The sequence below is a fragment of the Enhydra lutris genome, unplaced genomic scaffold, assembly GCF_002288905.1.
Source record: "Enhydra lutris kenyoni isolate GAN:26980312 unplaced genomic scaffold, ASM228890v2 scaffoldscaffold28, whole genome shotgun sequence".
NCBI classification, from domain to species: Eukaryota; Metazoa; Chordata; class Mammalia; order Carnivora; family Mustelidae; genus Enhydra; species Enhydra lutris.
The window spans coordinates 7,068,277-7,095,286 of record NW_019154112.1 but is presented as its reverse complement, the minus strand read 5'-3'; the positions used below and the strand labels follow the sequence as shown (position 1 = coordinate 7,095,286).

The 27,010-nt window shown below is 36.6% G+C and overlaps 1 protein-coding gene across 2 annotated transcripts in view; it reads right to left on the bottom strand.

Annotated features, from left to right (window-relative positions):
• LOC111152194 (collagen type XII alpha 1 chain) overlaps nt 1–27,010 on the bottom strand; it is a 120,215-nt gene that overhangs the window by 55,601 nt on the left and 37,604 nt on the right. For both annotated transcript variants that reach the window (XM_022510586.1, XM_022510585.1), the window contains 13 exons: nt 22,261–22,527; nt 21,608–21,800; nt 20,615–20,736; nt 18,693–18,842; nt 18,492–18,611; nt 18,227–18,391; nt 17,549–17,695; nt 15,689–15,828; nt 15,045–15,174; nt 6,659–6,801; nt 6,219–6,348; nt 4,200–4,336; nt 2,951–3,080 (listed from right to left, as the gene is read on the bottom strand). In XM_022510586.1, the coding sequence (XP_022366294.1) occupies nt 2,951–3,080; nt 4,200–4,336; nt 6,219–6,348; nt 6,659–6,801; nt 15,045–15,174; nt 15,689–15,828; nt 17,549–17,695; nt 18,227–18,391; nt 18,492–18,611; nt 18,693–18,842; nt 20,615–20,736; nt 21,608–21,800; nt 22,261–22,527 (1,974 nt within the window). The remainder of the gene's footprint in view (nt 1–2,950; nt 3,081–4,199; nt 4,337–6,218; nt 6,349–6,658; nt 6,802–15,044; nt 15,175–15,688; nt 15,829–17,548; nt 17,696–18,226; nt 18,392–18,491; nt 18,612–18,692; nt 18,843–20,614; nt 20,737–21,607; nt 21,801–22,260; nt 22,528–27,010) is intronic.

Genomic DNA, 27,010 nt, shown 5'->3' with positions numbered 1-27,010 from the left:
ACACACACACACACACACACACACACACACACTGGAATACTATGCAGCCATCAAAAGAAATGAAATCTTGCCATTTGCAATGATGTGGATGGAACTAGAGGGTATTACGCTTAGTGAAATAAGTCAATTGGAGAAAGACAATTATCATATGATCTCCCTGATATGAGGAAGTGGAGATGTAATGTGGGAGGTTTGGGGGATGGGAACAGAATAAATGAAACAAGATGGGATCAGGAGGGAGACAAACCATAAGAGACTCTTAATCTCACAAAACAAACTGAGAGTTGCTGGGGGGAGGGGGATAGGGAGAGGGTGGTGAGGTTATAGACATTGGGTAGAGTATGTGCTATGGTGAGTGCTATGAAGTGTGTAAACCTGACGATTCACAGACCTGTGAATCTGGGGCTAATAATACATTATATGTTTATTTAAAAAATTTTTTTAATTTAAATAAATAAATAAATACCTCTTAGTAAGACTCTTCTAACCCAGTTAATCATTCTGCATCTCACACATTTTTTTCAATGTCATATTTGAAAGCTGAACATTTACATGTCAAAACTATGAACTTGTTCGCAGAGCAGTACACATAAGCACAAACTTTGGTATTGATTATCAAAGAGTGCATAGTCTATCATAGTCTATGAAATATTGTGATCTAAGTAAGTCATGCATGAGGTTTTCCTGTAGAATGCTAATGTTAAACACAACTGAGGAAGACTGTACTGACTGTGTCCAGAGATAGGAATAACCCTACAGGGTTGATGACTGCTGAAACCCCAATTAAAAGCACTGACCAGGCACCCTAGTTAGTTCACAGCACATGGAATCTGGAATGTCTGCCTCCGGTTCTGAGCTTTCATTGTCAATTACTTCTTTATCCACTATTGACCAATTCTGACTTCACAAAATCCAGGGCCATCAAAAATGTATTTCTAATAATTATAATGAAAAGGCTCATTGAGAGAAAATGAGTGGTACCATGTCCAGAAGCACAACTGCAAAACAAACCAACTGTTAAGAATACACTTTGGCTATACCTAAAGTTATTAGAACATCTCAAGGATTTTTTTAAATTTAATTTTATTTTTTTTCAGTGTTCCAAGATTCATTGCTTATGCACCACACCCAGTGCTCCATGCAATATGTGCCCTCCTTAATACCCACCACAGGTCTCACCCAACCCCCCACCTCCATCCCCTCCAAAACCAACCACATATTGAAAGTATTGATTTAGTATACTAACTTACCTGCTTTCACTAGACTTTTTTCCTGACTTTTTTCCTGTACTTCACCTGTTATGCATGTGCAAAGCTGTCAGTTTACTCGTACGCACCAATTTTCACTTCCAGACACTACCCTTACCAAGTAAGAACCAACGCCAGCAAGGCAAGTGAGACTGCTAAGAGGGATCACGGGTAAGAAAGTAGCAGAAGTAGATACTGTCAGTTGTTAAGGCATAGGCTGTGCCATTTGGCAAGAGACCTGATCAGGTACAGAGAGCTAGGTACGAAAGGAGAAGTTTTTGAACCTCTAGTGAGGGAGTGACAGGACAGCAAGTAAAAGTTCAGATTTGTATTGATCCCACCAGTAGCTAACTAGATGAGGCAGGGCAAGTCATTTAAATTCTCTAGACCTGTGCTGTCTACTCTCAGAGTCACCAGCCATATACAGCTACTGAGTACTTGAAATGTGGCTAGTCCAAATTGAGATCTAATGTAAGTATAAAATTAACACACACTGGATTTCAAAGAATTATTATGGAAAAAATTATGTGAAATATCTTAATACTTATTCTACTGATACATGTTGAAATGACGATATTTTTGATACATTGGGTTGAAAATAATACGTTATCAAAATTAGTTTCCTTTCTTTCTACTTTTTCAAATGTGGCTACTAGAAAATTTTGAATTATAGAAGTAGCTCTCATTATATTTCTTCAGAACACTGAGGGCTCTAGACCTCAAGTTCTTAGCCCCTACTTGAGCAGGAAATTATGTGTTGAGCATGGTGCCAGGCACTGGAGATGCAAAGTTGTACAAAGTAAGTGTGTCTCTGGCTTCACTTGGGAGGAAGAAGGGGAAAAGCAGAATAGATAGGAAAAAACAAACAGGTAGTCATAATTGGGTTAAATACTATGAAAGTACCCTAGAGGGAAAGAAACAGACAGCTCTGGAAGCAGCACCAAAATGGAGCTGGTGAGGAGGAGCCTAGGAAGGCTGCCCGACATCTCCCCTGATTCTCCATTATGCAGTCCTCCCCTTCACCTGACATCTAACAAACAGCATGCAATCTGAGCTCCACTTACCTCACCATCCCTACACCATCCCATGTGTTCTCAATCAAATTTTTCTTATCTCCACAATGAAATCATGAACTGGTAAGGGCAAAGATACTTATATTTTGTTACTCCAATAACACTTTACATATAGTAAGATCTCACAAAATATTTGATAACTAACACAACCTTCCCAGAGAAAATGTCCAGTGTGCATCAAGAACTTACTACCTCCCCATTGCCCCCCTCACCCACAAGCACGTGCACACCCACACACACAAAACACGCACACACACCAGTTAAGTATCTGGAAGATGAAGTAATGACAGTGGTAGATAGAATAAAGGAGGATAAAAATTATCATAAAAGGAATGGACAAGTTCAATCACTCTATTATATACCTAAAACTAATGTAACTCCATATGTTATAGGGGAATTAAAATTAAATTAAACTAAAATTAAAACCTTAATTGAAAATAAAAATAAATAAATAAGAAGAATAGACATGAAGGTAGAAGATTAGAAGAAAATAAGTGAAAAGCAATCTGTGAATTTAAACATTAAATACTCAAAAAACTGGAACCAAGAAACAAAAGGACCCAATAAGTTCAGTTACACAATCATGTCATGTCATTTCTCAAGTATCAGTGTAGCACAATTATAACTTACGGGTAGTTTCTTGAGCAGTCATGGGGGGAGACTCCCCTTCATCATATACTGCAGAGACGCCTACTGTGTACAGGGTTTGTGAGAAGAGGTCTTTGAGAGGGGTGCTGGTCCGTGACCTGTCTACCTCTACCTGTAATAGAGCAGTGGAACTATTTTTAGGAAGGGTCTAGTTTTAACATCTCTGTTGTTTATTGTACTTCTTAGCACAAGAGCATAAGAATTGTGCTACAAAAAATAGCAATGTTTTTCAATATGCATGAGTCCAGGAACTGGAGACAGTTTAAATGCTTATAAAGTGGGAAAATGTATGTACTAGAGCTCTATTTGAATGCCAGGGTTTGGTAAATAGACTGCCAACAGATTCAAACAACCTAATCATTTTTCACTGACAGTTTCTCTGTTTCCCTTTGCATCACTGCTTTATTTCTCTCAGAAATTGTCTTCTGTGCATTATCTCATTTGCTGTGCACAAGAGCCCTGTGAGACCCTCTGGTCACGGTGTCTCTTTTGAAATTGAAACCTAGAATGAAATGAATGCGTGCATATGTATAAATTAGCTTTGATATAATCCAACTGAACAGCATGGTCAATAACTAGGGGCTTCCAGAAACTATTTCTATCTTCCAAAAATGTCTGAGATTCTGACATTGATACGCTCTCAAGCACACATAAGTTTTAAACCCATTCTTTAGTGAAAACCCTCAATTTGCTTCCACTTTGAATTAGGTTGTCATGGAAACAAATCTCTGCCCCATCTCAAAAATGCTCATGGCCAAAAGGACTTTCCTCTAAAGATCTATTTATTTACACTTTCTCTCAGAACTTCTCCATTGTCCTATCTTCCTATTATCTGACAAACTCTCCTCTTCCTTCCTGTACCCCTTACTGGCTATTATTTTTAGACATATTATTTTTTTTTTTTTTAGTAATTCATAGAATATAGAGCACCAAAAAAGACATCTGGATGAGAAGAAAGTACTATCTACATTCTATGACTCTTTGTCCACTAAGGGATGATGATTTTGAGATGAGTATCATGGAAGAAAACATTTCTAACATAAATGCAACAAAATCCAATATATTGTCAATATTCAAAAATTGCTCTACTAATATAACAAGCTTTCAACCCTAGATTAATAAAGTGCCAAATATTCAAAACACACTATCCTCTGCACTTTTTTGAGTTCTGTTGTTAAACCTACTAGGAAAACAAATACTTCCAAATCCATTCTTCTAATCTTCAACCTACCTCTTTGACATCGTCTTCTGGTGTTTTGTAGCGAACGATGTATTTACGCACTTTTCCAGGCGCGGGTTCCCATAAGACATTCATGGTGCTGTGAGTCACGTCTCTGAGTCTCAGATCTCGAGGTTTGGGTAAAGGCACTGGAGATGCATGAACAATCAAGTCCAGATGTGGCTCTCAACCACAAAACTCTAAAGCATTCACACAAGCTTTCAAGGAGTTGTTTAGAGAAAATTTAACAGTGTGCAGCAAAGTAACTTTAAACAAATAGCTCTGATGACAAAAGTACTATGATTCTACCAGATTCTACTCAAGTCCTCTTAAGAAAATTTCTTAAAATATGATAAGTTAAAATTTTTAATACAATTCTAATTTCTCTTTTTTATGTAAACTTCCACTCTATTTTCCAGCTCTTTCTTGCTGCTCAGCTATAGTAAATCATAATTCACCACAAATGTACAGCTTGTGTTTCTTTCTCAGATATTTAAATCAGTTAGGATAGAAAACAAAATCCAAAGAGTTATGGTCTCCTAAGAATAGAAAATGATAGAAAAACAAATGGTTATGAGAGTGAGGGATGAAGATGGGCCAAAATTAAGCACCTGGTAAGCTTATAAGAAAATCCATAGGGGTCTAAATGGTTATGAGAAAATTCAAATGATAAATTTTTGCCAAGTCAAAGCCTTACTTAAAAAGAACAAAGATGAGGATAACTAACAAAGAAAGTTTCTTTTATTATATGAGACAGATCTCTTTTTCCAGCTGCCCGTTGGCCAATTTCCTTTTGTCTCTCATTTCAACTCTGTGCATCTCTTCTCCTAAATGTCTCCCTCCACCTACATGATGCTGCACCTTTATCCCTTCGATGTTTTTGTCTCTCAGCATCTCTCTGTGTCCTCCCTTCCTCCACTGATGCAGTCAACTTTATATCAAATCCATGACCGTACTTGCCTTTCATCCCACTATGACTCTCGGGTCTTCTCTCCCAGCACTTTGAGGACACATATCTCCATCCCTAGCTGGCTTCCCACTCTTTCCATCTGCCACTACCTCATCTCTACAAAGCCACCAATTCCAGACAGGGTTTAATAAATAAAAAATGATTATTTGTTGTCAATGAATTTATACTGTCCCGCCTTTCAGGGGCTCTTTCTTTTTTCTGCCTTATCATGATTCTCAGTCCCCTTTCTCCCTTGAAGATTTCTTCTGTCTTCTTAATTGCCTTAAAAATGTGGGCTGAGCCTCAAATTTAAGCCATGTCATCTATCTCATCATGACCTCAATAAGCATAAAACAAAACCTCCAGCCAGGAAAGGCAAGGGTTCTAGGTGCAATTCTTGCCACTTTTCAAGAAGAAAACACCTAAATGCCAGTGAAACAAGCCAAAAACGCAAAAGGAATTGATCAACGCACACAAGAAAAGTGCAAACCCCAAAGGAGTTCGTGTGCTCTATGTTGCCTGGTATTACCTCATGGTACATTCCCAATATCTAGCATAGTGACTGAAGTATATGACCAATGTTTTTGGATTGAGTAAGCTGATTAACTCACTTAATTGAAACGAACTTTTCTATAAGTGCCATAAAGTACCCACTTCAGCAAGAACCTGGAACATCTTAATATTAAGTCTAGTATCTTCCTCCAAAATTACACTCACCCAACATTCCCTTCTCACCAGGGCTATATACCTTACTTCATGGATATACAACACCAACTTTAAGATGTACATTATTTTATGCTCCATGCCCTGACACTTGGCCAAAAGTACACCATCAATTGTAAGAAACATCTCAATATCAGCTATGTTCAATGTGAAAAAAAAGTACACCCTAGAATCAATTTAAGATGCTGCCATAAGGCTAGAGTTAATTTTAATTCTCGAATTTGATTGCCATAATGAATAATCTTGTGACTTATGCATAAGTTATCAAATTATTGATAACATTATTGGGTAAAAGAAAAATCCTAATGAACATTATGTCTACAACAGTAAGGAAAGAAGGAACACTGGCAGTATCTTACACGTGACTTCCCGAGCAGTGACAGGTTCACTAGCGAGGTCATACAAGGCAGCCTGGACTGTGACTGCATACTCGGTGTTGGGAAAAAGATCAGTCAGTTGCACATCATTCACTGTTGGCCCCACACGCATCTGCATATGGACATACCAAAAGGAAATAAGACATTCAAATCAAACCTTTCCACTTACCGGGGATATGCAATTACAGCCTACTTGTAACTACTAGATGATAACACAACTTTTCTTTTTCACCTCTCTGAAATGAATTTCCTTCTTCATGCTAATGTTTTTTAAAATGTGTCACAGGACCCAAGTCTAATTTTCTATTTTTTTGTTTTGCACATAATGTTATAAATGATTCATAAGCAACTGGAGTTTAATGAGGATTCTAAAACTATAAAGTCTCAGAAAGACTCAATGAAAAAGAAACAAAGTCTCCCACCTCTTTGGGTTTTCTTGGTTCTGTGGCGTTGATGGGTTCGTATGACAAGGTGTAGCCAGTAGCCCCTCCCACTGGCTGCCATTGCACATGCATGGTGGTAGGGCTAACATCATAAATATTCATGCTGACCACAGGGACTGGTACTGTTGGAATGTAAAGGCAAACATCAGTCTAATGCCTGTCATTCTACTCATTTTTAATTGTTGTTTCCTACTTACTAAGTGATATTTATATATGCTAAATAGAGAATGAATTGCTATGAGAAGTCAGTGAGAGCCAATAGAATCCTTTCCTCTCTCCTGAAAAACCCAATCTCATTGTTCATTGCCATCTCATACTCAGGACTGCAAGTTACAACTATTTCACGGAGGAACAAAGTTTAAATTTCAACTGGCATTCCAATGAGTCTATATGGAAGCCAAAATAGATACCAACTTCCTGAGATTTCAATCTCTTTTTCTGGAACATCTTTAAGTTGACTATTTTCAGTCTTCAATCATAGAATTTCATACATAAGTAACCAGCACAGTATTTTACATCAGCTTTCACAAAAAATTAATTTAAGTGAGAGAGTCATACATTAATAACTGGAACTTAGGGGATTCATGAGTTTTTTGAAGATAGGTTCATGAGGCACAGTAAAAGATTTACAGTCTCCTCTTCATTTAATGCCAATATAGATTCACATATATTGTCCAAAGACTGAGTTTAAAGTTTTCAGAAATTATCAGATTAATCCTGCCATTATTAAATACATTATTTCCCACCTCCTATGGTATAATATGAAGGCTAGTGACAGAAAACATGGAGGAGGGGTTCAAGATGGCAGCATAAGAACATCTGAAATCACTTCCTTCCATGGATATAATAAATTTATAGCTACACATGAAATAATATCCTCTGAAAAGGACCTGAGACTAGATAAACAGTGCTTCCACAACAAAGATAAAAGAGACATATCAAGCAGGTAGGAGAAGTAGAAACTCAGCCTTGTCCAGGACCCCACCCCAAGCATGGTGACTCACAGTTGGGAATTCCCAAAATATGGAACTCCCCCTCAAGAAGCAAAAGAAGTGTGCCCCACATCAAGTACCTTGATCTTTGAGTCCAGCACCTGAAAAAGAAGCCCCTAAAATGCCTCATTTTGAAAATGAACAGGGATGAAGTCCAGGGAAACCAAGAAACTAGAAGGAATAGAGAACATGCTCTTAAAGAGCTCGTGCACAGACCCACCTGTCCTGAGATCCTGTGTAAAATCAACAGTTTGGAAAATGCCTAGATCATAAGTGAGACAGACCTGCTTACTAATTTTAAAGCAGTTGCCAGAGAGGCAGGAACCTGCATTGGCCTTCTATACGGACAGAAGCATGACTGGTGTCATTTTTGCAATCCTATTCTAACTTGTTAGTGATAGAGCTGGAAGCACCCTTTTTGGTGTTCTCCCTCATGTCTGCTAGTATGCATGCTACATGCTCCATCCGCCCCAGTAGCAGTTGCACCACAACCAGGCTGGGTGAGTGCCCCATATTCCACCGAACCTGCGCCAAAGCTGTGGCCCCACCATAGCCAGCAGGTCCACATAGTCCACACAAGAGATGTCCCACCCACAAGATGGTTGCCTGGCTCTGGAGTCCAGGGGAGACTGTACTCTGGACCCCATGGATCATCTCCTACACAAGATCACTCCTTCAAGACTTGGAGAGGTAGCATTTTTACCTGATAAATATACACAGAGAGTCAGGCTAAATGAGGAGACAGAGGCCTATATTCCAAACCAAAGAACAGGACAAATTCCCAGAAAAAGATTTTAATGACATGAATATAGCAATCTACTCAACAAAGAGTTCAAAGTAATGGTCATAAAGATATTCACCAAACTCAGGAGAAGAATGGATGAACACAGTAAGAACTTCAACAGAGATGGAAACTAGAAGAAAATACCAAACAGAATTTATAACTGAAATGAAAAATACACTAGAGGGATTCAACAGCAGAATGGATGAAGTGAAGCCCAAATCAGTGGGCTGGAAAACAAAGCAATGGATTTCAACTGGACAGAGCAACAAACCGAGAAAGAATTTTAAAAAGTAAGGATACCTAAAGGGACCTTTAGGACAACATCAAATGGTAGAATATTTGTATTATAGAGGTCCTAGAAGGAGAAGAGAGAGAAAGGGCCAGAAAAATTATTCAAAGAAATAATAGCTGAAAAATTCCCTTATCTGGGGAAGAAAACAGAAGTTTGGGTTCAGAAAGCCCAGAGAACTCCAAAAAAAAAAAAAAAAAAAAACCAAAGAGAGAAGGAGAACCACACCAAAGTACATTATAATTAAAATGGTACAAGTTAAGAATAAAGAGAGAATCTTAAAATAGTTAAGAAAAACAATTTAGGGATGCCTGGGTGGCTCAGTCAGTTAAGCGGCTGCCTTCAGCTTGGGTCATGATCCCAGGGTCCTGGGATCAAGTCCCACATCAGGCTCCTTGCCCCACAGGGAGACTGCTTCTCCCTCTGCCTCTGTCTGCCACTCTGCCTGCCTGTACTCCCTCTATCTCTCTGACAAATAAATAAATAAAATCTTAAAAAAAAAAAAAGAAAAAAGAAAAGAAAAACAATTTATTCCATACAAGGGAAACCCCATAAGACTATCAGAGATTTTTTCAGCAGAAATTTTATAGGCTGGAAGGAAGGATCATGATATATTCAAAATGCTGAAAGGAAAAATTTTCCAACCAAGAATTCTCTATCCAGAAAGACTATCATTCAGAACTTAAGGAGAAATGAAGAGTTTTCCAGATAAGCAAAAGCTAAAGGAGTTCATCACCTCTAAACTGACCTTATAAGAAATGTTACAGGGATTTCTCTACACTGAAAAGAAAAGATAATCATTAATAAGAAGAAAATATATGAAAGTAACAACCTCACTGGAAAAGGTAAAGAGATAGTAAAAATAGATCAATCACTCATAAGGCAAGTATGAAGATCAAAAGGTATGAAAGTCAAAACATAATAAAATCAATTAAAATTACAATAGTTACCTAAAGGATCATAAAATAAAAAGACATAAAATGTGTCATCAAAAACATAAAATATGGGGGATAAAAATGTAAAGCTTTGGAATGTGTTCCAATTTAAGTTGTTATCAATTTAAAAGAGACTGTTATATACATAAGATGCTACAAGTGAACCTCACAGCAACCACAAAGAAAAATTTATACTAAATACATAAAAGAAAATAAGAAAGGATCTAAGCATAATATTAAAGAAAGCCAGCAAATCACAAGGAAGGAGAGAAAGAGGGGGGGAAAAAGGTCAAAGAAGAACTTCAAAAACAGCCAGAAAACAACAAAATGGAAATAAGTACATACCTAATGATAATTACTTCAAATATAAAAGAACTAAATTTACCAATCAAAAGACAAAGAGTGGCTAAATAGATTAAAAAACAAAAAAGAAATGTCTATGTGCTACCTATAAAAGACTTCAGAACTAAGGACACATACAGACTGTAAAGGAAGGGGATAAATTATTCTATGCAAATGGAAATGAAAAGAAAGCTGGCATATACTCATATCAGATAAAATAGACTTAAAAACAAAGACTGTACTAAAAGACAAAGAGGAGCACCACATTATGATAATGGGATGAATCCAACCAGAAGACACAACATTTATAAATAAGTGTTTATTTATAAACACCCAACAAAAGAGCACAAAACTATATAACAAATATTTGAAAACCTAAAGGGAGGTTGGGGCATCTGGGTGACTCATTCTTTAAGTGGCTACCTTCGGCTCAGGTCATGATCCCAGGGTTCTGGGATCAAGCCCCACATCAGGCTCCCTATTCGGCAGGAAGCCTGCTTCTCCCTCTGCCCACTCCCCCTGTTTGTATTCTCCCTCTGCCCACTCCCCCTCTCTCACGGTCTTTCTCTCTGTCAAACCAATAAATAAAAATCTTAAAAATAAAAAAAAAAAAACCTAAGGGAGGGAGAAATTGAAAATAAAACAATAATAGCAGGGGACTTTAACATCTTACTTACAACAATGAATAGATCATGAGACAGAACATCAATAAGGAAATTTTGACCTTAATTGACACATTAGATCACATGGACATAACAGAAATATACATAATGGATATATAATCAGAATATTTCATCCAAAAGCCACAGAATGCACGCTCTTCTCAAGTGCACATGGAACATTCTCCAAGACAGATTACATGTTGGGCCACAAGATAAGTCTCAATAAATTCAAGAAGACTGAAATCACATCAAACATCTTCTCTGACAACAAAAGTAAGAAACTAGGAATCAATTACAGTAACAAAACTGGAAAAAATACAAAAACATTAAAATCAAACAATATACAATGGAACAACCATTAGGTCGTCAAAAAAAAAAAAAATCAAAGGAGAAATCAAAAAATACCTCACAAAAATGGAAAGAAATATAACATACCAAAATTTATGAGATGCAACAAAAGGGTTCTTAGACAGAAATAGGCCTACCTTGAGAAACAAAAATAATCTCAAGTAAACAATCTAATTTTACACCTAAAGAAACTAGAAAAAGAAAAATGAAGGAAGCCTACAGGTTAGTAGAAGAAAGAAAATAGTAAAATCAGAGTCAGAAATAAATTAAATAGAGAGTAAAATGAAAATAGGAAAGATTAGTGAAACGAAGAGCTGGAAATGATAAACAAAATTGACAAACTTTAGGTAACTAACAAAGAAAAAAGTAAAAGGATTCAAATAAATAAAATCAGAAATGAAAGAAAAGTTAATGATACCACAGAAATACAGAGGATCATAAGATAATAATACAATCCATAATATGTTAACAAACCAGACAACCTGGAAGAAAAGGGCAAATTCTTAGAAATATAGTCTTCCATGACTGAATTAGAAAGAAATAGAAAACCTAAGTAGACTGATTACTAGGAAGAAGATTGAATCAGTATCAAAAACCTCAAAATAAACAAAAGTTCAGAACCAAACAACTTCACTGGTGAACTCTTCCAAACAGCCAACAAGATTTAATATATATCCTTCTCAAACACTTCCAAAAATTAAAGGGAAGGGAATGCTTCCAAACACATTTTACAAGGCCAACACTACCCTGATACTAAAACCAGACAAGGATGACAGAAAAAAAGAAAATTACAGGTCAATATCCTTGGCAAACATAGATGTAAAAATCCTCAACAAAATATAAGCAAACAAAATTCAACAATACATTAAAAGCATCATACATTATGATCAAGTGGGATTTATTCCAGGGGCACAAGAATGACTCAAATTCACAAATCAATCAATGTGATACATAATATTAACAAAATGAAAGATAAAATCACATGATCATCTCAATAGATGGAGAAAAATTACTCAATAAAATTCAATATCCATTTGTGATAAAACTCTCAAAAAATGGCTATAGAGGAAATATACCTCATATAAAGAGACCATATATGACAAACCCATAGATAACATTACATTTAATGGAAAAAAGCTGAAAGATTTTCTTCCAAGTTCAAGAACAAGACAAAGATGCCCATCCTTACCACATATATTCAAAATAGTATCAGAAGTCCTAGACATAGCAGCTAGGCAAGGGGAAAAAAGATATTCAAATCAGACAGGAAGAACTAAAACTGTCACTATTTGCAAATGATGATACTATATATAGAAAATCCTAAAGACTCTACCAAAAAACTGTTAGATCTACTAAATGAATTCAATAAAACCACAGGATATAAGATCAATATACAGAGATCTGTGGTGTTTCCGTATTCTAATAACAAACTATCAAAAAGACAAATTAAGAATAAACAATCTCATTTATAATTTCATCAAAAAGAATCAAATATCTAGCAATAAACTTAACCAAGGAAGTGAAAGATCTGTACACTGAAAACTATAAGACACTGATGAAAGAAATTGAAGACACACAAATACATGGAAAGATATACTGTGCTCACAGATTGGAGGAATTGATATTGTTAAAATGTCCTTAGTGTTGACAGAAATCTACAGATTCAATACAATCCTTATCACAATTACAATGGATATTTCACAAAAATAGAACAAATAATGCTAAAATTTGTATGAAACCACAAAAGATCATAAATAGCCAAAGCAATCTCAGGGAAAGGAGACCAAACTTGAAGGTATCACACTCCCTGATTTCAAATTATACTACAAAGATACAGTAATAAAAACAGTATGGCACCAGCACAAACTTACACACACACACACACACACACACACACACACACACACACGTGTCAATGGAACAGAATTGAAAGTCCAGAAATAAACCCACACATATATGGATAATTAATTTGTGACAGAGGAGCCAAGAACATACAATGGAATAAAAACAGTCTCTTCAACAAATGGTATTGGAAAACAGGTCAGCCACAGGCAAAAGAATGAAACTAGACCACTATTTTATACTCTACACAAAAATTAATTCAAAATGGATTAAACACTTAAATATAAGACCTAAAACCATAAAACTCCTAGAATCAAAACATAGATGGTAAGCTCCTTGACATCAGTCTTGGTGATGTTTTTGTAGCTCAGACTCCAAAGGCAAGGAAAACAGAAGTAAAAAATAGACAAATGAGACCACAAGAAACTAAAAAACTTCCTTCTGCACAGCAAAGGAAACCATCATCAAAACAAAAAGGCAACCTACTTAATGGGAGAAGATATTTGCAACTCATAACTCCAATAAAGAGTTAATATCCAAACTATATAAAGAACTCATACAGTTCAACAGCAACAAGAACAGCAAAACAACTCAATTAAAAAATGGGCAGAGGATGTAAATAAATATTTTCCAAAAGAAGACATTCAGATTGCTAACAGGCACATGCAGAGATGTTCAACATCACTAATTATAAGGGAAATGTAAATCAAAACTACAATGAGATATCACCTCATTCATACACGTTAGAATGATTATTATCAGAAATGGTTATTATCAGAAAGACCATAAATAACAAGTGCTAGCAAGCTCACACACTATTGGTGGGATTGCAAATTGGTGCAGCCACTATAGAAAGAAAATGGTATGGAGATTCTACAAAAAGAGATTAAGAACAGTACTATCATATGATTCAGCTATTCCACTACTGGCTAATTATTCAAAGAATGCAAAACCACTAATTCAAAAGATATATACACCTCTATGTTCATTGCAGCATTACTTATAATCGCCAAGATATAGAAACAACCTACATGTGCATTGATGGATAAATGGATAGGGAAGAGATGATATATTTATACAAGATGTATATAATGAAATATATATTATATATATTAATATGTAATATGATAAATAATATATAATATATAATAAATATATATTATTACATAAATAAATACGTAAATATATATATGTGATGGGCCTGGAGGTGATGCTAAGTGAAATCAGAAGACAAATAGCATCTGATTCACTCATATGTAGAGTCTAAAAACAAACAAAAGCCAAAGAAACTATGAAACAAAACCAAATTCATGGATACAAAGAACAAATCAGTGGTTGCCAGAGGGGACTGGGGTTAGAGGGTGGGTGAAAGGGCTAGAGGATGAAGTGTAGAGTGATGGACGGTAATACCGTTTGAGGGGGGAATCCCTTGTATACAGATGTTGACTTGCAATGTTCTACACCTTAAACTTATATAGTAAAGAGAGAGAGAGAAGATAAAGATTTAACAGAACTGAAGATTAAATAGAATCAATCCTTGCCTTGGAGAGAGTGATGCCCAATTCTTTGTCTTATAAGAGGCCTCCCTTCCCCTGGAGTCCAGCCAAGAAGATGGGAGAAGGAAAGAGTATTTTTATGTGGCTTCAAAAACCCTACCAGGCCTCAGAAATCTTGCCAGGCGCAGGAGCAAGGAACATCTCTGTCAAAAGCTCTACTCAAAGTCAAAGCCATTAGAGCCTCTCAAGCAAAGGCCAGGAGGCAACGGCCGGAAGACAAGGGTGATCTCATTGATAGGAGGAAAATCTGACCACCTGCAAAACTGAAATAGGTCACCTCTGCACAGCTCCCCTTCCTAATCTGAGTCCCACTCCCCACATGATATCTTTCTTAAGAAGTGAATAACTCTATGAAAGGTAAGTTATCCCTCCAAGTTATCTATGGCTATGACTACCCATTCCACCAGTGGGGTCCCAGGATGACAAGAACAAACAGTAAAAGCAGTTGAGTATTTATTGAGTACCTGGACAAAGAACACACTCAGTAAATATTTGTTGGATGGATATTGAATAAAGGAATGATTTGAAGGGCTGCCAAAAATCCTATATGGAATGCCTCCTGTTTATCTTAAAAAAGATAATGAGGAGAAGATTTTTTTTTTTAATCAGACTTACAGGTTTTTTCTGTGCCCTTCAGAGGTTCACTATATTCATCTTCCACTACAGAATACACATTAACAACGTACTCAGTTTCAGGCTTCAGATCTTTCAGTACTGTGCTACTTTCCAGTCGGCTGACATAAAACTAGGGGAAAAAAATAAAATAATAATAACTTAGGTTGTAATTGCTTCCCTCTTTTCTACTATAATTACAAAGTAGTTAACTGCAATGAATTTAGAAATTATATTTCAATGAGGCCATTGTTTTTCATTTTTGGAAATTATCAGATTACAATGAGATCTTAGACAATTCATGTAATTTATTCTCCCAGCTCTTGTTTCCTTATTTGTAAAATGAGTGGGTAAACTAGATCATATTTAATGTTTCCTTCCAACTCCATAACTCTAATATAAATTCAAAATTAATCAAGCATCCTTTAATTAAAAACCATATTGGTATTCTGCAATTCGTAGAAACTGTAAGAATTTAAGCAAAGATCTTTCCCTTTAATTAAGCCCAAATGAAAGCACCATTGCTGACTCAGTTCTGCCCCACTTGACATCTTTCTTGCTCCACACCCAATATTTTTCTGAGTGTTCATGTGAAGAAGTCAATCTCGCTATCAGGAGGGAATGGGTTGTAGGTGTTGCCTACTCACTTCTTGACGTTTCCCTCCAGAAACTGGGTAGTATTCCACCTTATACCTATCCACACTGTCAGAAGGAGGTGTCCAGCTCACTCTAAGAGAACGATGGGTTCGCTCAGAAATAACTAGATTAGAAGGTGCTTCCAAGTCACCTACACATGGAAACAAAATACATACGCTTATTTCATTATTATAGCAAGGTGATGAAATTTGAAATTAGATTATAATAATACTACTTCCCATATTTCAAACTTGTACACACATATACAGTGTATCAGTCTAGAGTCCCATTGCTCGTAAGACTTCTCTGAATGGGTAGGCAAAGGATTCTTCAGCCCCAGAAGATTCAAGGCTGGGCTCATTGTCTTTCATTAAAATTTGGTCCCACCCTTCCTTTAGGACACCACCAGTTTACCAGTCACCTAACTCAAAAACCTCTGAATCAACCTTGAATATGTCCTCCTTCCTCTAATCTTATACAATTGGCAATTCTATTGTCTCTATCACCTTTGGTACCACCCAAGTTCACCACATTTAAATTCATCATGTCTTACCTCCTTAACTACAGGTTATACTCTGTGAGAACGGAATTGGTTTCTTATTTATGTTTAGTTCCCCTACAGGACCTAGATCATTGGTAAGAGAAGTTAACCACTTTCTTAATCAAGAAAGAAGAAAAACAACCAAGTCTTTTAAAGTTTGGGAATACCCTACTGCCTGTGATTATGCTCTCTGTGGGTAAAGTGAAATGACCAATGAACAACAGAATGACTACAGAACAATATCCAGAATTAACATCAATGAAAATAGAAATACTAAATTCACTATGACCATTAGAAAAATGTCCCCAATAATAATTTAAAGAGACTTAATCCAATGACTTCATTAGCATGTCAATCAGTCTCATAAAAACTCTTTCAACTGTCTTTGTAAAGCTGGGGAAAGAATTTCCATTCTTAGTACTCTAACCTTTATTATAGTTGGGTCATAATCAAGCCTACAAAATTATCAAGCAATTTTACTGTCTGAGAAACTAGAATGAATGCAACTATTACATAGTTGATAAAAAAAAAAATAAAGGAAAACAGATAAAAGATGTTTTCATCCCCACTCAAAGTCCTCTCCAACTAAATAAAACTACAGCTCTCTCAGCTAATCCAGAGCCAGAAGCCTACAAATTCTGGCTTCTTGGCTGGTTTATTTCTCCAGAGAAAAGGTCAGTCTGTTGTTCAAAGTCCAAAAAGAAAATCTGTAAATGTTTGGAGAGAAAAACTCAAAAAGAAAAAGGCAAATAAATGCATCCTCAATACCCAAAGCATATGAACCATTTCTACCAAATTATTTATCTTCAAATAAGTTACAAGCCATTTCTAGTTTGCTGCCATCAGAAACAAATCAGAGAAAAAATCAGGGACTAAACTAATGATTTTCAGGGCGCCTGGGTGGCTCAGTGGGTTAAGCCTCTGCCTTCGGCTCAGGTCATGATCTCAGGGTCCTGGGATAGAGGCCCACATCCAGCTCTCTGTTCAGCAGGGAGACTGCTTCCCCCCACTCCCTCTCCGCCTGCCTCTCTGTTTACTTGTGATCTCTGTCTGTCAAATAAATAAATAAAATCCAAATAAATAAATAAACAAACAAACTAATGATTCTTAACGGAGGACATTATTTTCCCCAGCAATCATTTGGCAATATTTGAAGATATTTTTATTAGTCACAACTCAGGGGATGCCACCAACATCCAGTGGGCAGAGCCAAGGGATGCTGCTAAACATCTCCCAATACACTAAAGGGCTCCCTTCCCCCATCCCAAAAATAATTATCTGCCCCAAATATGAACAGTGCTAAGGGTGAGAAACCCTGGGATAATCTTACCTGGACCTTTGACACTGTTACACAAGTTAATGGTGAGGTCATCTACAATCTTAGAGAGTGACTCAAAATCTGCCACATTGTATGCGTGGGTATCATCAGGATCTGTTGCGATCATCTTTAATTCATCTTCATCAGCATTTTTAATACCTTAGGGGAAAAAGGACATATTCAAATTCAAAAGCATTTGAATTTTCAATGTTAAGTAGAACATACATGTGATTCTCCTCAATAATAAAATGATTATCTATAGTTACAAAATAGAAACAAAGGAAAAAATAATATAAATTAAAGGCTATTCTGAATTAGATTCTTCTAAATGCTTCTAGCACCAATTTCCCACCAAAAAGTGTCTCTTGAGTGTTTTTTCTGGAAAGTAAAATAACGGCTATCAAAAATAAACATGGTGCCACGGAAAACCAAACAGGAATTTTCCTGGATCTTATTAATAGTACATTTGTCCTGTTGATCCATTACTTTCTTCCAAGAAGCCATGTAGTTCTGTCCCATTTCAAGGGGAAAAGAAGAAAATAAGTTAACTTCTTGGCATATTATTTTGATAAATTATGTGATAGGGAAAATATGTTTGTTTGTTTTTTGTGCTTCAAAAATTTTTTTAACTACAAAAATATCCTCAGCTTTTGTAACCCCAGGGGCACTGCTAGCCTTTTGAGTACTTACCAACAGCAAACAGCTCTACGCCTTCATCCTTGAGTTTCTTTGAAGGTGCCTCAACATCATCCTGTGACTTTCCATCGGTGATGAGAACACCAATTTTTCGAGCTCGAGGCCTCATGCCAGCTTGGGTCCTGAAGCTCTGTTGACGAATGAAATTCAAAGCCATGCCTAGTGGGATTTTTAAAAGAGCACCAGTCACATCATTATTCAGCCACAAGTTCTGACCAAAAGCAAGAGCTAAAAGTATACCACAACCACCCTTACTCACCTGTGAGAGTATTGCCTCCTTTGTAAGGCAAGTTTGCCACAGCTTGCAACAAGCTCTTCTTATCTCTGTGAGCATTTAGCTGCCACTCTGTTCTGGGGTCCCCACTATACTGAGCAAGGGCTAAAATAACATCACTGGCATTAGCGTATATAAAAGAGCATGATGAAAATGTCTAAAGGTCTTCAGTATTGCCAGACCTACCAATCTGTACTCTTTTGGGACCAATCTCAAAGACTTCCACAATGCGAGAGATGAAACTCCTCACAGTTCGAAAATTAGCCCGGCCAATGCTCCATGATCCATCCACCAGCAACACAATGTCTGCTTCTGCTCTGGTAATACACTCCATCCCTAATATGGTAATCATGACACAGGACAGGGTCAGGAGCAAATTCTTCACAGGGTTACTTCCTAGCCATGCCTCTGCCATCCCTGGATGCTTGCCTAGCTGCTTCAGTTCTATAGCTTAGCTTTGTGATTTGGAGGTCAAGACTCTCAACATACATCCATATGGTTTATTAACCTCAAATAACATTCAAGAAAATCACCAATTCCTCCAGTGATTATTTCCATGGCAAATCTTTCCTTCATCTTTGACCATATTTCCTGGCCACCATCATAGACCCTGGAGACTTAAATTAAACCATCATTGTAAATATGAATGGGCTCACAAACCCAAGAGCTGAAATAAATGAATAAAAATGTATGGCTATCTTACTATAAGGCATCAACAACTTAAATAAAATTTTACTGTGATCTAAAGATTACATGCTGAATTTTTCCATAAGATGTATTGGTCATTAGCAGACTAATATGAAATGAACTGATAAAATGTGTGAGCTAAGTAGGGTCTTAGTGAGCTAAAAACATCTTCTAAAATAATTAAGCTTCTGGGTAATTATTTCATATATCACGAAGGATTAGATACCTGACTCTTAAAATTAGACCTTTTTGAAATAAAGATATGCTGTTTTAAAACCTGACAGCTATTATATTATTAAGTTGTTAGCTGTTTAACTTTATAATTTACTATGTATAACAATCAAGTAAATATAGGTGGTGAAGTCTGCACATTTAAAAAAACAAGAAAGAAGGAAGACAATTTAGAGGAAGTATGCAAACAAATATACAAATTGAGAGCTGTAGAGACAACAAGCACAAACACTGATACAAAGCTAGGGTGCTTTGGAAAGAGAGAAAAATCCCAATATCCTCAGTGCACAAGCTACAAAATAAAAATATAAGTCAGTTAATATCATCATAACAGAAACAATAGAACATTCGTGCAAAAACAGCAGGATTTGACACTTTATTTTATCTACATCATATTTTTTAAATACCTTCTCTTCCGATAGTTTACATTCCCAGCTATGACTTTTCCAACTTCTTGCCATTTTAGCATCTCATCTTTATATTGTTTTTAAAAAAAACTCTTTGAGAAAAATTAAATGGTGCTCATCACACTACAAAGGTGTCCTTTGCGTACAGTACACTGCACCAGGATTGAGGACTCCCAGATACTACTCCAAACACCTAAACCTTTGCAAGCCTTCCCCTACCCTGCCCGGATCTACTCTTTCTTTATCAAATGCTGGAAAATGTTGGGAAGTAAATCCTATCCACTACTTCCACCTCTAAGAACATTCAAAACTAGGTTCATGCACATCGAAACTATAATTGTGGCAGGAGCAGGACAATTCGAAGGGTTTATGTTACCATGCTGCTTCCCAAGTCATGGTTATCCACCTACTCATATAACACAACTCTGCTTGCTCAGCTCAAATAAATCATTTCTGCAACTACATTTACAAACTAAAACTGCGTTTTAGTCATCAAAAAGAGAGAAAATGTATATTCCCTATCCATTGCAAAAGCTCATCTTTAAATAATGCAGTACTATGTAACCAAGGTAACGCTGACAAGACAGGCCTTAAAAAAATATTCCCAAAGATATGCTTAGATGGATGTTCGAAAATATGTGTTTAGGCATGTAAATTATTTAAATGCATTTTAGTATAAAATGTTTATAGCTGCTTTTCACCGTGTGATTAACCTAACAGTTCACATTTGAAATAGTTTCATAATATTAAGGTTTCCTAGGGTAATGTAATTTGATTTCTTACCAGAAGATAAAATTGGCATTACAGTTGTGTCAGAAAGGGTTGTCATTTCTTGTCCAACAAGTGGCGAACTTTCTCCTCCATCAAACATTCCAAAAACGTTTACTTTATAGGTGGTACCTGCCCTGAAATGTTAAAATATATAGTCTGTATGTATACTGGCTCAAGTGGTAGCATATGTGCTTTGTTAAAGACATTCATCTTGATTTACATTCATTTACTTAAAAGCAGGTTCTAACACACTGCTTCTAAGAACTGGGCCTTAAGAAAATAATTTAAATGTTGTATGTTGCAAGGTAACTCAAGTTCCCCACACATAGTGGGCTCAGTTAATTTCATCTTCTCTAATCTGACAAAAGTAAATAGTGAGGGTTTATATAGATTTCAATATTGGTGAGTGAATGATTGAGACAAACAAACTTTCCAAAAGGCAATGCACAGTAGTCCATTCTTCCTACTGTAATGAATGTAGGGTGCTGTTCAAACTCAAACTTCCTTGTTTTCCACTGCACAGCCTGAAGCGAGACCTTTAATCAGCCCACCCTTCCCCAATCCGGCCAGCTGGCACCAAGCACAAAGTCCTGCTTCTCTCTCACATGGCCCACCCTGGTAGGAGATTCATAATCAGCATCACAGTGTGAGTCACCTGGGCCTTTCCAGAAGGCACAAGAACCCCCATACTTCCATGGACCTGGCTAAGGACAAGCTGCTTTAGGTGAAATCGTATAATATAGACATTAATTTTTAAAAAGCAGGATGTTATTGAAAAAATGCCATTCATGCTCACTTAATAACAAAAGTCATTAAAACATTACAAAAACTGCTAGCCTCTGAACCCTAACCTCAACTTCAGCAAGTCCAAGAATAAGAGAGCAACTTCCATTGATTCTAAACCCTCCACTAGCAAACAGACACCCAAGTGATTATCTGTGGAAGGCCTACTAATTTCCATAAATTATTCAATCTTTTAACAAAAACAATATAGTTCATTCCTACCTAAGTTCCTCCAGAACAACTGTATTGTCGTATGGTCCAACCACTAACTCCCCCAGTCTTCTGTCATCCCCTGTGGGGTGGAACGTGACCTTATAACCCTTCACTTCCCCGGGGGCAGGCTCCCAAGTCACTCGGAAGCTCGACATGGTTGGGTCAGATGTTTTGAGGTTTCTGGGTGACTTAAATCGAGAAGCTGTAAAGATAAAAAGATTTTAAAACATTATCCATAAGACTAAGCTTTGGATTTTTTATTCCCCCCTGCAATAAGAAATTGAATTAGAAATATCTAAGTGATATACATGAGAATTATCACATACACCACACTTCAAATTGTGTATTTATCTCATGGGTTAAGTCAAGTAGCACAGGATATAATACCCAATAAAAATCCTGATAACCAAGTGCTACCCAAGTGAACACATAAATAATTCTCACAACTGAGATTAGATTAGCATTAGAACATTAATATGTAGAGTCATTTTACCAGGAACGTGGGTGGTAAAAAATAGACTGCTAATTAGGCATCCTATCTAATTATTATAATTTAATTTATTACAGAATTAATTTCAGACATTTACAAATAAATAGATGTATGAAAACCTTCCTTTAAATATAACATTCTTCCCCACTCCCAAAAAATTATTATTTTATACCTGTTGTGCCTGATCCTTGCCTAAGCTTTCCTTCTCCTGTCTTATACATTGGGAGAACTGTGATGTCATATGTAGTCTGGGGTTGAAGTCGTTTTAACACTGTTGAGGTAACTGTGGGTGGCACTTTGGCAACCATTTGTCTTCCACCCCCACGGGGGCGATACACAACCCGGTAGTTGATGACTTTCCCAGGTGCTGGTTTCCAGGTAACTCTCATTGTGTTTTCCGTTTCTTCATCCACTTTTAAGATTTTTGAATCTTGGGATACTGTGAGATAAAAGGAAGATGACAATGTATACCATGAAAGAAGATAAATATGTCTACTTTCCCATTTACATGAAAAAAAAAAATCTGGTTTCTCAAATATGTACACTATGTTCTTTTTTAGCAGTACGATCTCTCATAAATTCATGATGGCGTGTGAGCCTAATCTCAGTGAGATCACAGTAAGATGTTTGCTCTCTACCTAGCTAATAACTAAAAAATGGAAGTTCTTATTGCACGGATTTCCTTTTGCATTCTAGGGACTTTAGTAAAGAAAACATCCATTTCCAGAGATGAGGTTTTCAAATTTTTATTGTATTTCCATCTGTAAATAATTCTTGTGGTTATCATGCTGTGGGGAATACTAAAAATCATGAATTTAGGGTCAGAAATATCATTTGGATCTTTTCAGAAAAGGGTACAGTCCATAAATGACTAGCCAGAGTTGACTATTTTTAACACTATTCTTTCTGACAGCCACTGTCATATAAAACTATGAACAGAAAAGAGTAGGAAACTCTAGCACATAAAAATATCTCAAGAGCTCTAAAGATAAACTGGTACACACTGAATGTTTTAGGAAATGCTATATGTAAAAAATGTTTCATAAATATATAACATTATTTATTAAGTAATTTTTACTAATATCTCACAATTATCAATAACTGTATCAGAAACAGATCATCCCACATCCACAAATAAGCAACACACATTTCTTTCCTTTTACATAGCGTTTATAAACTAGATCATTTCACTCAGTTCAGTAATCTAATCTTAACATTCAAAGGTCATAAGCATTTTCTATACAAAGACAGTAAACTAAAGGAAATGCTGCAAAGAATTTTTCTTAACCATATGAGAAATTTTCATGTTCAAAAAGGGAAGGACCACTTGAAAACTAAAAAATCTGAATAAACTAAATACAAACATACATATGTATGTGTGTATATGTGTATATATATATGCATATATATATATCAACATTTTTAAAACGTTGGACATTGGACAATATAGGACAGTGATTCCTGAGAGACAGAAAAATATGACAGTGAGATTTATAATTGTCCTGGCTTATTGCTTAGAGAGAATTTCCAGCCCCAGTTTAGGAAGAGAGAAACCAGATGGAGCCTGGTGATCTCACTCAATTGAGGAGATAGTTCTGTGAGTCCGGGGAGTCCAAGGCATCCAGAAGTGCAGAGCAGATATTGGAGAGGAGATGGTGTAACAGAGGGAAGAGCTCCAAAAATCTGCAAGAGGTCCTCCTGGAGTCTTCAGCCCAATACTAATCAGTGCATATGCACAAGGAAACTATACAAAACTAGGGAAAGAACCACCCAAAAGGAGCAGAAGGAACAATTAATTCCTAGAGTTCATGGCAGGTCCCCAGTAATGACCCAGTAATGAGGCAGAGTTATCCCTAAACTAAAAGATCCTCTGGTCCAGTTCTAACACAACTTAAATGAAAGTCTGAGAAAAATTAAACTACTTCCAAGTAACTGACTAAATCCCAGAGCAAAACTTAAGGATATTTATAAGAGTGTAAAAATATCTGGCACCCAGCACAGTAAAATTCACAAAGTCTGGCGTCTAATAAAAATTACCAGGCACACAAAGAAGGAAAAAATATGACTTATGTTATAGGCTGAATGACTGTGTCTCCTCAAAATTCCTTTGTTAAAGCTTTAACCTCTAATGTGATAGTCTTTGGTGATGGGACCTCCGGGAGGTAATGAGGATTAAATAAGGTCTCAAGAGTACAATACTAATCTGATGGAATTGAAATCTTTATAAAACGAGGAGGAGACACCAGAGCGTGCTCTTACCACCCCCCCAACGCATATGCAGAGAGGAGGAAAGGCCATGTGAGGATATAGCAAGAAGATGGCCATCGGCAAGTGAGGAGTTCTCATCAGAAGTCAAATCCTCCCAGAACTTGCATCTTGGACTTCTGGCCTCTAGAAATGTGAGAAAACAGATTTCTGTTGTTTAAGTCATCAGTTTCTGGTATTTTGTTATGGCAGTTGGAGCTAAGACAACCCATAAGAAGAAGAAAAATCAAATATAAAGAACCAGAACCAGAAATGGCATATAGGACATAATTATTCACAAGGGACAGGAAAACAGCTATGACACCTATATTCCAGACATTGATGACGGCAGAAGAAATAGTAGACATGTTAAGTAAAGCCATAGAACATATAAAGGAAACTCAAACCGAACTTCTAGAGATGGAAAGTACAATATCTGAGATGAAAGATACATAGGATGGTATTGACAGCAGACTCGAAATTGCAGAAAGAAACATTAGTGAAACTATTAACGTGGTGATGGAAACTATCTGAAACAAAATGCAAGAAAAAGAAAAGATTGACAAACCAAACAGCACAATAGTAAACTATGTGGTAATTTCAAACAGAATAATTGGAGTACCTAAAGAGAGTGGGGGTGTAATAAAGTATTTGAGAAAAATAATGGTCTAAATAGTTTCAAATTGTATAAAACTATAAACTCACAGATCCAAGAAATTCAATGAACTCCCTAAGCACAAGAAGTATGAAAGAAAAAAAAACCCTACATCATGCGCCTCAGAAGCAAACTGCTTCGAATCAGTGTTCAAAAGAAAATCTTAGCAGCTATGCAAGCATAAGGTACAACATATCTTACCCTAGTTTTAATGGAAAACTTTGGATATTGGGGGGGAAAGCCTCATTGGCATCCCATGAGTAAAAATCAAGATTTTTTCACCTCCCTGACATATGCCACACACTATAAAATGGTGCAGCATTCACACTCTAAGTTCTTTTCACATTTTAGAAACTTTCACGAGATGCTTTCCAACACCCATTGCACCTCAGCTAAACCAGCTGCCATAAACTGGAAGTCCAATAGATAGGCTCTCATCTGCTGGCTTTCTAGCCACAATCCCTGGTTTTCATTGTATCAACAGTCTGTGTACCATATTGTTGAGTTTTAGGTAAAAGCAATCCTGAAAATATTCCCAAAATGTCCCTCTGGAAGTCTATAAGAAACTCTAAGAGCATGACCTAGTGACTCTGTCCACTTATCCATACATTACGATTCAACTGCCACCTACATACCACATCTGACTCAGATTTCTCAAGCACTTTCTAAACTGCTATACTTCCCAAGAAGAGAGCAAAATAAGACACAACAAAATGGTAGCAGCACAAGAAAGGTTCTTACCTTCTCTCTTATCTGCTTAGATGTTTGAGCAGTTTGCACAGAAACAAAACTCAAAAAAAAAAAAAGAAGTTTCATTCCTGCCTAATCCACTCCAATTTTTAAAAATGCCTTTTTCTTCACTTACTTTTAAAGGTAAATCAATCAATTAGCCAAAAAATACAATTTCTTAGAGGTTCAGCTTCTTAGAGATGAAAATTTATTTATTTATTAGGATTTATGCTAACATATTTGCATTTGGCTACAAGAAATCCTTTGTGGGGATTTTCAATCCCAATTATATATCTGAAGACTTGGTTTTTTTGGAAGAAGACACAATAGTGGAGAATTTTTGAAAAAGCTTCCTTCTAAATATATATACTTTCATAACTGCTCAACAACATGAATTCCATCTTTACTCCTACAGATAAATTTAGCTAGATGTGTCATATCTGGCCTCTGACTTCTCTTTACAACAAATAAATTTCTGCCAGATTCTTAAACTACAGCAGCCAATATATTCAGACATGAGATTTCATTTACTACCAGGGGAACCAATCATATGACTATCTGAGAAATAGGCCTTTTCACATATTAAATTTCAAGTAAGGAGTTTGATTTTTTTTTAATCCAGTTAATTTTGACACAGATTTTAATTTAGACACATCCTACTGAGTTTGCCAGTGATTTAAAAAAAAAAAAAAAAAAGAGGAGGGCGCCTATGTGGCTCAGTGGCTTAAAGCCTCTGCCTTCGGCTCAGGTCATGATCCCAGGGTTCTGGGATCAAGCGCCACATCAGGCTCTCTGCTCAGCGGGGAGCCTGCTTCCTCCTCTCTCTCTCTCTGCCTTCCTCTCTACCTACTTGTGATCTGCCTGTCAAATAAATAAGTAAAATCTTAAAAAAAAAAAAAAAAAAAAAAGGAGAGAGAGGAGTTCTTCAGACAACTCAGACCAAAAGACTTCAACTTAAGGACAACTGAAAATCAGGATGTGGGGCTTATCTGAAATTGCTCACGGCACTTCCCTCTCCCCTCCATTACCAGAAGAATCCCTCAATCCCTCTATTTCTTTTTTTTTTTAAGATTTTATTTATTTATTTGACAGAGATCACAAGTAGGCAGAGAGGCAGGCAGAGAGAGAGAGAGAGAGAGGGAAGCAGGCTCCTTGCTGAGCAGAGAGCCCCATGCGGGGCTCGATCCCAGGACCCTGGGATCATGACCTGAGCCAAAGGCAGAGGCTTTAACCCACTGAGACACCCAGGTGCCCCTCTATTTCTTTTTAATAAAAGGAAATGCAAGAATGTCCC